The 12,657-nt window shown below is 27.9% G+C and overlaps 1 protein-coding gene across 1 annotated transcript in view; it reads left to right on the top strand.

The window, feature by feature from the left end:
* Positions 1 to 6,557: 6,557 nt before the first annotated feature.
* Positions 6,558 to 12,657, top strand: part of LOC101234655 (voltage-dependent calcium channel subunit alpha-2/delta-3) — a 32,141-nt gene continuing 26,041 nt past the window's right edge. Inside the window, exons 1-2 of the mRNA XM_065795870.1 lie at positions 6,558 to 7,506; positions 8,170 to 8,331. Of these exons, the coding sequence (XP_065651942.1) occupies positions 6,906 to 7,506; positions 8,170 to 8,331 (763 nt within the window). The 5' untranslated portion in view covers positions 6,558 to 6,905. The remainder of the gene's footprint in view (positions 7,507 to 8,169; positions 8,332 to 12,657) is intronic.

The raw sequence follows: 12,657 nt of genomic DNA, 5'->3' as shown, positions 1-12,657 counted from the left end.
CTAACCATATTCTCATATCATATTTTAGCCATCACACTAACCATAATTTCTTAACTTATTTCAACCATAAACCTTTCCATATTCTCATCAGTCATTTCAACCATAAACCTATCTATAGTTTCTAAGCCAAAATAAAAAAATATAAAAATAAAATAATGGTAGTTTAACAACCATAACATATTTAATATTTTATGGTTACATCAAAACTATAAACTATGAGCTAAAAAATTATTTTTTTATAAAAAATTAAATTAAATTTTTTTAATTTTTAGTGATTTTAAATAAATTTTTTAAGTTAAGCTATAATTTCACAAGTTAAATCTAAGCAATAGCTAATTGATTTCACAAGTGAAATCTACGCGTAAAAGAAAGCATGTCCTATTAGGGTAAAACTTCCAGATTGTCCTTCTTCTGCATCCCCAGAGCTTAATGTAACTACTAATCTCCTTTCAGTAGCAACACTAGGCATGGAATCAGAAAAGTTTCTGTAAAATGAGATAGTAGTTGTAGAATTAAATGTGAGAACAAATATCGCAAGAAGTATTAACTAAAATCAATTCAACTTTTTTTCTCCAAAAATACATAACTTATACAAAATCTTCAATTGAAACTTAAAGTCAGTTATAGTTGTTTTCTTAACATCAGCCATAATATCAATTTACATAGTTCAAAAAATTATCCAATATTTAAAACCAAATTACTCGCAAATTTTACAATTCCCTCTGCAAGGAATGTATCTTAATAAATATAATAAAGTTTACATCTACAACATTGAAGCACACACACAGACATAAATAAACAAAGTTATAAAATTACCGATTACGTTACAACTAATTCACAAAAGTTTCCCGTTTTCGTTCAAAGTTGTACTGCAGTTTTTTTTTTAGAACAATTTTAGGCAACAAAAAACCATAAAACAAAAAAAAGACGAACCAAACAAAAAATATATAAGACGCGCAACTTGCGGTATTTATTATTTGCGTTTCTTTTGTATTTATTATTTACAAAACAAACTAAAAAAAAACATTTTTTTGATTAATGAAAACATTGAAATAAAATATTAGCACCTAAAAAAACTCTTCTTAGCAAAATCTTAACTTATATAATCAGGGGTGGATGCGTGGAAGGGCAGGGGTGGATGAAGCTTTTTTTGATGTTTGAATTTCAAGACATAATGCAAACTACAAACATTTTTTATATGTTTAGACTTATGTCAAATAAGAATGCTTTACTAAAAAATGCGATGATTGGAGCTTGGGAACAAAAAGCCTTAAAATTTTTGCGACATACACCCCAAACGTGTGAGCAACAAGTTGATAAAATATTTTTTTATTATTCTCTACTAATTTTATATTCTTCTGTAAATTTTAAGTTAAAAAGTAATCTCTTAGCGTTCATAAGTTATAGCTTTATAAAAATGGGAAACCCATCAAATTGAGGGGTTCAAATTTAAATTTAAGGCAATGAACATGATCAGTTTCGAATAACTAGTGTTTTTAATTCATTTTCCTGCTTTTCGCCAAAACCCCACTCTCCCTTAATCTCATTATATCTTTAATTACATTTATTTTTTCGCTATTTAATTAAACAAAATATGGATTTGTCAAAATTAAATAGATTTGGGGAACAAGAAACATATAACTCATTCGCTTTTTTTCTAATTAAAAAAAATTGAAAGCTCTTTGATCGTTTGTGTGTATTTTTAAATGCCACCAAACGTCGATAATCTGCCTTCGAACTTTGCTGATTCGTCCACCAATGTCAATAATCTGCCTCGAGCGTCGATAATCTCAAAATAAATTTTATTTGCAAGGTTTGACCAAACATCAATGTTTCTTTTGAAAATAAAAGAACAACATCTTGACTGCAAAATGCGCAAATTTTTTTTAATGTTGCTACCCACTATTTACATAAAATCTTTAAATGAACCTTTTTATCCCCCCATATTTAAATATTTCAATTGCATTGGAATCAAATAAGACAAAACAATACAAAAAGTTTATAGTTTTAATATTACGTCATTAATTATGCGCATAAGTAACTCAAAAATAGCATATTTTCGAACAAGGATAACTAGTTGCAGAGTTTTCCAAATTAAGTGAATCTTTTCAAAAACCTTGTTTCTTATATGAACTGTGTGCTGAGTCAAAAATAAATCTGATATTTTTATTTAATTCTCTGAAATTTACAATTTAGTATAAATACCTAAAAAATAACCCCATTGACCCAAATTTTAATTTGAATGAGATACCATAGTATATATATATTTTTGACTCAGCACATTCATCTAAGTTTTATCTCTGTAAAAAATTTCAAAGAAAAATATTAAACAAAACCAAAGATATCTTTGTTAGAAGGTACAAAATCTTTAAATGGTGTAAAACGCAGTGGAAAAAAAAAATTCAAAAATAAAAAGCTAACAAATTCAAATATGGATTTTAGTACTTTTGACCAATGTCATTTAGCTAGGGAATAACTTAACAGTGTAGATAAGAACTTGGTTAAGGTACAGTAAAAATATGGAAAAAAAGTGCATATTAGTTCTGGAGAAAGTTCCAACGGTCACTAAGGCCGTTGCTAAGGAACTTTTGGATGTTTACCCCTTTTTAAGGAACAAAATTAGAGCAAACTTATAAATTATTTTTCCATTGTTATATATTTTATTGTTTACAAAGGTTAAAACTTCCGAAAAATAGAAAGAAAATTTTTTTTTTTTAGACTTTTTTTAGTGGGTAGCCACCTTAAAAAAGTGAGTTTGCATTGTATATAACATTTTGAATAAATAAAATATAAAAATGTTTCACTGTTTTGTAATTTGCAGATCCACGGTTAATAGGAAAAAATATACGAAAGATCGATGTGATCAATTTATTTAAAGTTTATTTGAAGTTTATTAATTCGATATTACGTTGACCCAGTGTCGATAATGCTTTTTTTTTTTGTGCTCTTGGTAATGCTTATATTTTTAAACATGGTGCTTTAATGTTGATTCGTGAACGTTTTTTGTTCGCGACTGAACTGAAAAATTTTCAAGGTTGTTGTATTCGTCAACATTGATGAGTGCAAATGTTTGTTTATTAGCCGAAATCATTTCAGAGGACCGAATACAAAATTAATGCGATGTAGAGGAAAAAGATAAAGATGGCAGCTTTGTATTAAATACATCAGCACAACATTAATTTTACAACCACTATTATTTTTTTAATTTATCATGACTAAAAATATAATAAGTCCTAATAAAGGTTTATGTAATGGTAAAATGTAAAGGTAAAAGGTAGGACAATTTCCTTATGAAATTTAAAAGAACTGTAAAACAAAATACTTATGTGTTGACGGCATCAAACGAACAGAAGGCAAAAGCAAACATGTATAATTTTTATCAATACTTATTTATACATTTTGGTACTGTAGTATTAATTAAACGGCGATATATATACATAGGTCAGATTCAGGTTCTTTATACATTTTGGTATTGTAGTATTATTTAAACGGCGATATATATACATAGGTTAGATTCAGGCTATATGAGCATCTAAATAATATGAGCATACTAAAAGATTATTAAGATGTAAGGAGTAAAGTTCAAGTTGCTTTGAATTTTTTGAATCGACTATATGTGGTGATCAGTACAACTAGAGTAAATTTATGTGAAGTAATAGCATATAAATAGTGTCTCTCATCTAATTGAAACGTTATTCAATTTTTGCGTTGTTAAAATATTATTATTACGCATGAAAGAATCTGTGGCGCAAAATTTCGATGTTAAAATAATGACATCTAACTTTTTCCATAAATAAAAATATGTTAGCTAGAATACCGTTTTTTTGAAAACCGATGCATTTAAAAAAAAAAAAATTATTTAGGTGCCTCAAGAAGTCTTTACGGTCAAATAAATAAATTTTAAAAAAAATAAAAAATTTTTTTTTGAGGAGCTCCAAGAAGTCCTTACGGTCTTATCACAGAGCACCGCGGATGAGCATTTAATTAAAAGTTCCCCCCTCCTTCCTTCACCGATGTCGTAAAACTTGCAAGAGGTGGGGTTTGAACCACGGATCCTTTATTTCTGAGGCAAGAGCGCAATCACTGCACCACAGCTGCTCTTTAACTAATTTGGTTTTGATTTTGACACCTAATTTTGTTTGCTGATGATTCTAATCTTTTTTTTCTTGCAGAGATGTTAAATCACTTTTTAAAATAGTTTACGAACAGCTATGTAAAGTTAGTGAGTGGTTTGAAAGTTATAAACCTTCACTAAATGCAGAGAAAACAAAATATATACTTTTTCATAAAGTAAGTAAATCTGAAAATATTCCTCTTAAGTTACCAGATCTTAAAATTAATAACACTTTTATTAAAAGAGAATCATTAATAAGTTTTTTAGGAGTAAAATTGGATGAAAATTTACAGTGGTATTCACATATAAATAGTATTGAAAAAAAAATCTCAAAAAATATTGCAATGATGTTTAGGGCGAAACCTTTTCTAAATATATCATCCCTGAAAAAATTGTATTTTGCCTTTATCCATAGTTATTTTTCTTATTGTAATATTGTGTGGGGTAGTACTAACTATACAAAGCTAAAGAAACTCTACAACAAACAAAAACATGCGTGCAGAATAGTATTTGGAGCCGACAGAAGTGTTCCTTGCGAACTACTTCTACGTGTGCTCGGTGTTTTAAATGTGTATAAACTTAATTTACACCAAGTTTTATTATTTATGTTTAAAACAAAAAATGGATTATCTCCAAAAATATTTCAATCTTATTTTAATAAAATTAACCATAAATACTCAACAATGTTTTCAGATAACAAATTTATTGTTCCAAAATATAAATTAAAATTAACTTCCTATTCAATTAAATACCGCGGACCTAATCTGTGGAAAAAGTTTCCAGATATTGTTAACAATAAACAGACTACATTAGAGCATTTAAGGCTACATTTAAGGCTTACATTAAGACTACATTTAAGGACGAATCAAAACGATTATTATTATTCATGGATATTTAATACGAAATATTTAAAATAAAAAAAATATATATAAAATATCACTGATGATGTTAATAATTTATCTAGTGATTATATTAATTATGAAATTTCATTTTTTGTTGTCTTTTATCCTTAAGTGATTTTTATTTTTTTGACTTTTTTATTTTTTATTAAACATTTTAGCAATTGTTTTCAACACTTCTTAACAAAAAAAAAAAACTATTTTTTATTTCTAATTATATTAGTTATTTTCGGTTTTCATTTCTATTTGTTATTTTATATATATTTTTACGTTACGGTAATGTAGAATTTTGTGCTATTATTTTTTTTTAAATGGGGCTCGGCGAAAAGGCTGAATACGTCTTCTTCTTGCTCCAGCCAATAGTTTATATAAATGTATTTGCAATGTAAACATTTTTAAGCGGCAAAATAATTACAAAAAAAAAAAAAAAATTTATTTAAAGATAACATTTTTGTGTAATATGAGCATGCGCAATTTACCCAGTGTTTTTTATTGAATTTACCTAGTTCTAAAAAAAAAATTGAATTTACCTCAATTGAAAAAAAATTGAATTTACCTAAAGTTCTAAAAAAAATCAAAAAAAAAAAATACGATGACTCAATACAATCATTACATTTTTACGTTTATAATGTTTGTTTTATTAAATTGCTCAAATAACACATTACAAGCAAGAGAGCTATTTTTTTTACCGTTTTCTCAACTACCCGTTTTCTACAACGCCGTCCTAATTTATTCGAGGAAAAAAGACAAAAAGTTAGATTTTTACACGTAATGAGTTCTGAGTCTTGGGCCGGGAAATTTTTACAAACATGGAAAACCTTAAAATATATAGGGCGCTCTGGGATGTCGTACTTCTTATAGTTTTTTCATCTTTTTGTATTAGAACGACTATCGTATATGGTTGAGAAAACGGTAAAAAAAAATACCCCTCTTGCTCCTAATGTTTTTTATAATATGAAAAAAAGTAAAAAAGTATTGAATATAATATTTTGTAATTTTTATAGTTATAATTTCCTCTTTACTGATTTGCTGATGTTTCTTTATTTCAGTACACTTGGGTTTTTGTATTGGGATTTTCAAGCTTTTGTTTATGAATGTTCCTTTTTATTATTTTTTTATATTGGTCAGCTTAAATAACAATGTCGGGTTTATCGATAGTATTTTCTCCTTTTTTCTCCAATAAGCTCCACATGCCTCCTTTTCGCAATTCATCCCATATTTTAAACAACTTTGTATATACTTTTTGATCTTTCCATATTCTGAATATTTGATGATATTTTATAAAACTAATAAGCTACTATTTTTATTTATTTTTCTACGTCGTAAAGAGAAATGTGTTGACTGCGTCAAATAAATTAAGCTAATGCATGTTGGCAATTCAACAACCTACTCACATTAACTGCACGCGAATGCATATATATGCACGTCAATACATTAAATATTTTAAAAGTTTTTAGCAGAAGGTGTTTTAAATATTTAGATAAATCGATGAAAAATTAATTAATGGTTTTGTAATTTTTTATTAAAAATTTAAACTGCTTGTCAGTTTTGCTTAAGAACAAGTTTGCCGAATGGCAAACATTTTATTCAATGTTACAAAACTCTATTACTCGTAAATTATGAGATTTACATTCAGTTGGTTCTCAGAAAAATTTACACTTATACATCAATTGCAGTTTTAATTTAGTTTTCTGTTTAAGTTTATTAAAAGTTGCTTTATTTAAAGTTTGTTGTTTTCATTGGTTTTAAAAAGTTATACAATATAATATTAAGACTTTATGGAAACCGAACAACTTTGTTAGCGAAAGTAGATTTTTCATTAACAAATTCATAAACTAACTAAATGATTATAAAGCAAACTAAATGATAACTAAAGGTAAGTCTTGGCCGTAATGAAGTGTATACACCTATGCGTTGGCGTTATCTCTATGATGGGTATTGCTTGTAACCAAAGTTCCACAACCTTTTCATTATTAACTGAAGCAGCAAAAACTTTTTCAAAAACATTGGATGAATACTTAAACAAAGTTACAAATTACAAAGCATTAAACGAAGAGTTAAACATGTTTGCCAAAAACGTAGAATTTAGAAAAAGAAATGGAAAGGAAATAAGCGACAAGTTCAACGCTCGTATAAAAAGCTTTTTTTCTGGAAAAGAAAAAATTTTAAAAAATCTACACAAAAATATAACAGAGATAAAAAAGACTTATAAATACGATTCGCATATAGCGGAGTTTAATTATCCAAACGTACGAGCAATAATCGAGGTTGAATCTCAATTAAACGTATCTTTCCAACAAGTAGTAAATAAGTTTCCAACTGATGATCTCATCAATGACACATTAAGCTATGTTCATGTTCCCATGAGTGTTGATGAAAGAAGTAAAGAAATACTAAACGCCGTAAAATGGACTCAAAACCTAGATAAAATATTTAAATACAATATGAACATTGACAGCTCTCTTTACTTTCAATATTATTGCGATGTTTCAGGTAAGCAAGAATTGTTACTTCATAAAATTATAATTATATTTTTTAGTATTATATTACTTACACTTAAGTTATAATTAAAAATTTTTAGTGGCCAATTTGTAGTTATAAATGGCCAACTTGTAGTGACAAAAGAGCATTATCTGAGCGTTGTGAGCTTCATTTATTTTTGTAACTAAGCGTTGTGAGCTACATATATTTATCTAACAAAAAAAAAAGATTGGGTGATGGAAAACACTTTTAAAAAAAAAGTTTTCTTTGCGTAATTATTAAGATAAGGTTGTTTAAGAAACAGCACTGTCAAAATGAAGTTTTTAGATAAATCGTGTTTTTTATAAAATAACTGCTATTTATTAATTACAAATGTTAGAAAATCTTTTTTATTTTTGAAACCTTTTTTATTTTATAAATATCATTTTTTTTTTAACTTTTTGAAGTTGTGGGCGTGGGAACGCGGTTTTCGTTGTGTGTTTTAGGGTGTGTGGATTGAGGTTAGCGAGGTGAAGAGTACTCTGTTCATCAATTTTTTTTACCAATTTAAGTTTTAAACATTCCTTACCAAATTAGGAAGTTTCTATTGAATTTTTATATATTTTATAAAGAGGCGGAGAGAAGATTTTATGGAATATATCGGTGCGCTTTATTTTTTGCAATTTTGTAATTTAGGTCTTTTTCGAATATTTCCTGGAGAAATAAGTTTTATGAAACAAAACAGATCCGACTTGTATGACTGCAGACGTCGTGTTTGGTATCAACAAAGCGTCTCTAGTTCAAAAGATGTTGTTATTGTTATTGATAGATCTGGATCGATGACTGGAATTAGTTTTTGTAAGTTTTTTTTATAGAGACTTTTGGAATTTTTTTTAATTATAAGGATTTTATTGCTCGTTTTTTCCCAATAAAACTTTTCTTGAGCAAACTAAAATTTGTTTAAATTTTTAAAGTAAAAAAAGTTAACTGTTATCATATTATACTAACGAAAACTTTTATTTTAGAAATCCTTTACTAGTTGTTTTGTCAATTTTTGTTCTTTTTATTACATTTAAAAAAAAGCAATTCGATATAAAATATAAAAATAGAAAAACAGTTTTAAAGTATATAATAATCAATATTAAGAAACAAAAGAACGCGGGGACTGGTAGAAGACCGTAAGATCTTGTAATCGAGAACCACTAAAATGTTTACGTGTTACAATTTTTTTTTTTATAAAGTGTTAACTGACTATGGGAAGTTTATTAGTATTGAAAGTAAATTTTATAAGGTTTATAATATTAGGTTACCATTTAATGCAGAGTTTATATTTACAGCAAAAAGATACATCAGATTTTGAAACGCTTGAAGCTTTTTATTTTTAATTTATTAGCTTTTATGAATTATTTCTACGTTTTTAAAGCTAAAATATTTAAAATTTAAATAGTGTTTTAAATAGTAATAAAAGTTATAGTACCAACATTAATTTGGATAAGTTCCAAAATCCAAAACGTTTTTTTCAGATATTTTTATGAGTGCTATGTTCACCACATTGTACATCAGCACCATTATGAGGTTGCGCTTTTTAAAAAAGTAAATCTATTTTTTATTTAGTTGTTATGGATACCTAATTTTGCTTAGCAACAGCTAAATTTTATTAGTTGCATATGTTTTATTTGTTTTATTTAACTATTTAGCACGTGTTTTATTATGAAATCCTCGCTTTGATCGTCGTTCGTGGAATGCAAAACTTTTTTCAGTTTAATATGATTAACTAGTGTTATTACACGTGCTTTTACACGTTACTAGATAAACTTGGTTTCCTGTAAAAAAAATTACATTCGAGCTTGGTTAATTAGTTTTTTTAATTCGCAGATTTTACATAAGTCTACAAAATTTTTCAAATTTGTATGGCTTTTATTGTACCCATGCATTCACAATCTTCGAAAATCTTTGACAGTGTATGCTACAAGTAGTACAAGCTTAGAAAGTGGTTGGTCTATATATTTAAAAATACAAAATACTTATGTACAATATAATTCAGGCGAAATTACAAAATAAAAGAATGGCTTTCTTTTAAGAGTTGCACAATCTGGAAAATTTTCTTTTTTTAGGATGCTTAGGTGATCTTAAAGCACTGATTACTGGATCGGATGAGCCCATAAAACGCCGCAAGAGGTCTTCGTTTTATGGGCTTATCCATAAAACGAAGAATAAAATTCGCGAAATTTTTAAGTCTTTAATTCGTGCTTCTAAGGCTTCTTCACTAATTATCCCTATTAGCAACACCATCTGATCAACAACCTGCCACCTATGTATCATGATTTTGTGCTAGCTCTGTGGCTTGTAGTACCAGGGATAAAGTTTCATTTAATTAAAAAAATGTTGTGCTGTGCTGTTTTAAGCAATAGTCTTTTAATTTATCAGCATCAATCATAAAGCCAGATGACAAAGTACACAGTACAACATATATCCTTTTAATTAAATGCACATCAACATTGATAATTGCTGCTGTTTGTTCAGCATTTCTGAAGAAACGTTGGGCAGTATTGCCATTATTTGATGATCCAGAACCACCAGACCTCGGGATATCAATCACCAGCTCAGCATCATTTTTAAACCTAGATTGAATTAAATTCTTTTTAGCTTGAATTTTTTCTTTGTCTGCATCTGACCTTGATGCCCATTTCTTCACTTCAGCTTTGTTGCTGACGTTTAAAAAACACTCCATTCTACGAATCCATGCATGAAGTGTTAAAAAGTCAAACTTCAATCTGGTCGGAGTTAATGGCAAACTGCAAACAATATTAGGTTGGTTCATTTGACTTGGTGTTGAATCACAAACTGAGCAACACTGACTTGAATTAGTAACGGTAGATAATGCAGTGGCTACTTTTCCATCTATCATAGTAACATCAACCATGTGAAGTAAAGCTAAATTTTCGTATTTAGGCACAGCAGTTGTAGTCAAGTTTCCAATAGCATTTTCAAGAAATTGATGCTCTGCATTATTACATCAGTTGTCTCCTTAACAAACCTAAACCACACAACTCGCCAGTACAATATTGATGACAGATGTGGATTTCTCCAAACAATCTTCTCCACTCGACCAGTGAATCCTGTCAATTTATAGTGGTACAAAGCAGGTCAGAAATAAAATTGCTTATTGGACAAAGCTTCTGTTTTCCAGCTCATCAGTAACTTGTGTATAAATATTTTGCCCAGTTGACCCATCATTACCTACCTTTGAGCGCAGAATTAGCCTATTAAAAACAAACGAGTTGATAACATTATGTTGTACTTCCAACAGCCGCAGCACAGTGTGATATACCAATGCTTGGAAATTGATGCCTGCAAAAAAATCTGTTGCTGTCCATGATTCACAACTAGGCAAAAACCTCTCTTTTGCCTCACGTCATTGTATGATGGGTATAAATTACTTTTTTTACTTTTCGCATTGTTTCTTAACTGATTTTGAGATTTGCTCATCTCATTATCTAACAAAAGAGCCAACGCTTCTTCTGATGTATTATCAGAATGATCTAGTTCAGCATCTTTGTTATCAGGCAACTTTATTGCTATCTGAGCATCTTTTCTTTTACCTTCTTTTCACAGATGTGTGCCACAAGCAATTAACAGCTCACAAGAATTTGAAGCTGACAAAGCTGCAACTTTTCTTTTCTTTGCTTTTGAAGACGAATCTTCAAATGGTAGTTTAGGTCTGCCGAGTTGTTTATTTTTACTCTCCTTCATTTATGTGGTATTAAAATCATTTTCAAGCCAAGCTGAATTCTTTCTAATAAACTTTGCATTGTTTCATTTACTTTGAGTCCATCTTTTGCCATAATCAGAAAAAAAAAAAAAATGAAATTGAGTCAAACTTTTCGCCTTAAAACTTCAAATCATGTTTTTTAATAAAGTCGTTTACAAATATACTGTCTTTTTTTTATGCATTGACAGACTGTTGAGTCTAATAAACTGGTGATTTTCGTTTCTTATGACACTCATTAAGCTAAATAAAGACAACAGTTTAACATCTAAAATGAGTAACCCCAACCAAACCAATTGAAATAGATTATTAAATCCATTTGGATTGACAAGCGCTAAAATATCAAGAACAAAATTTGAATTACGATATATACAATATATATATATATATATATATATATATATATATATATATATATATATATATATATATATATATATATATATATATATATATATATATATATATTAATAATATTAATAATAGAACTCTTCCTGATGATCCAGCAATGGTGAAATTTAAAGCAGAAGATAAAAGTTAGATAAGTGTTTTTTACAAATTTATATGTATATATATATATATATATGTATATATATATATATATATATATATATATATATATATATATATATATATATATACACGTTAAGTTTTCCTGTAAAAGTAGAATGCGGCTTTCATTCTCTTTTAGTGTGTTTGTTTCACTGTGTGTGAGCTTTAAGTGCAAAATTATATACTTTCATTTAAACTTTATTCACCAACACATGATTGTACAAGAAAATTTTATTAAATTTAATTATTCACTCTTCTCTCGATGCATACGTCTACCACCACGATCTGCTAAGTTATGCAGTGAAGCGGTGATGGCTTCGTTAAGATCTTTGTCTGTAGCGGTTTTGCAATGCCTTCGAACAGCAACTAAAAATAGTTTATTATTATTTATCATTTAGTTAATACAAAGAAAAAGTTCATTTATTAAGGGGTAGTGTAAATTTTATTAATGAAAATAATGTATGAACTTTGAAAAATGACGCACTCTAATGTAATAACTACTATACTTACTTGCAACAAACTTTACAAACCCCTCAATAGAATATTTTTCGACCGTTTCCCAGAGCGACAACAATTCATCTGTAATTCATCAGTCATGAAGACATTCAAAATGTTTCGTACTAAGTCCGATATGTATTTTCCACTTGCTGTTGTTAGAAAGTTAATCGAAATACAGAAAACTAAACTATTTATAATAGTTGAGATACATTTAAACTATATTATAAATCAAAAGTAAATAAACAATATTAAAAACACAAAACTATTTAAATACATACATATATACATACATATATATAATTACTAATAAATACAACTATATAATTTATTAGTAACTATTTATGCAATAAGTATTATATAATATT

The sequence above is a fragment of the Hydra vulgaris genome, chromosome 04 (genome assembly GCF_038396675.1).
Source record: "Hydra vulgaris chromosome 04, alternate assembly HydraT2T_AEP".
Classification (NCBI taxonomy): domain Eukaryota; kingdom Metazoa; phylum Cnidaria; class Hydrozoa; order Anthoathecata; family Hydridae; genus Hydra; species Hydra vulgaris.
Note: the sequence above shows the minus strand (reverse complement) of the source record. Positions and strands in the feature narration are given on the sequence as shown.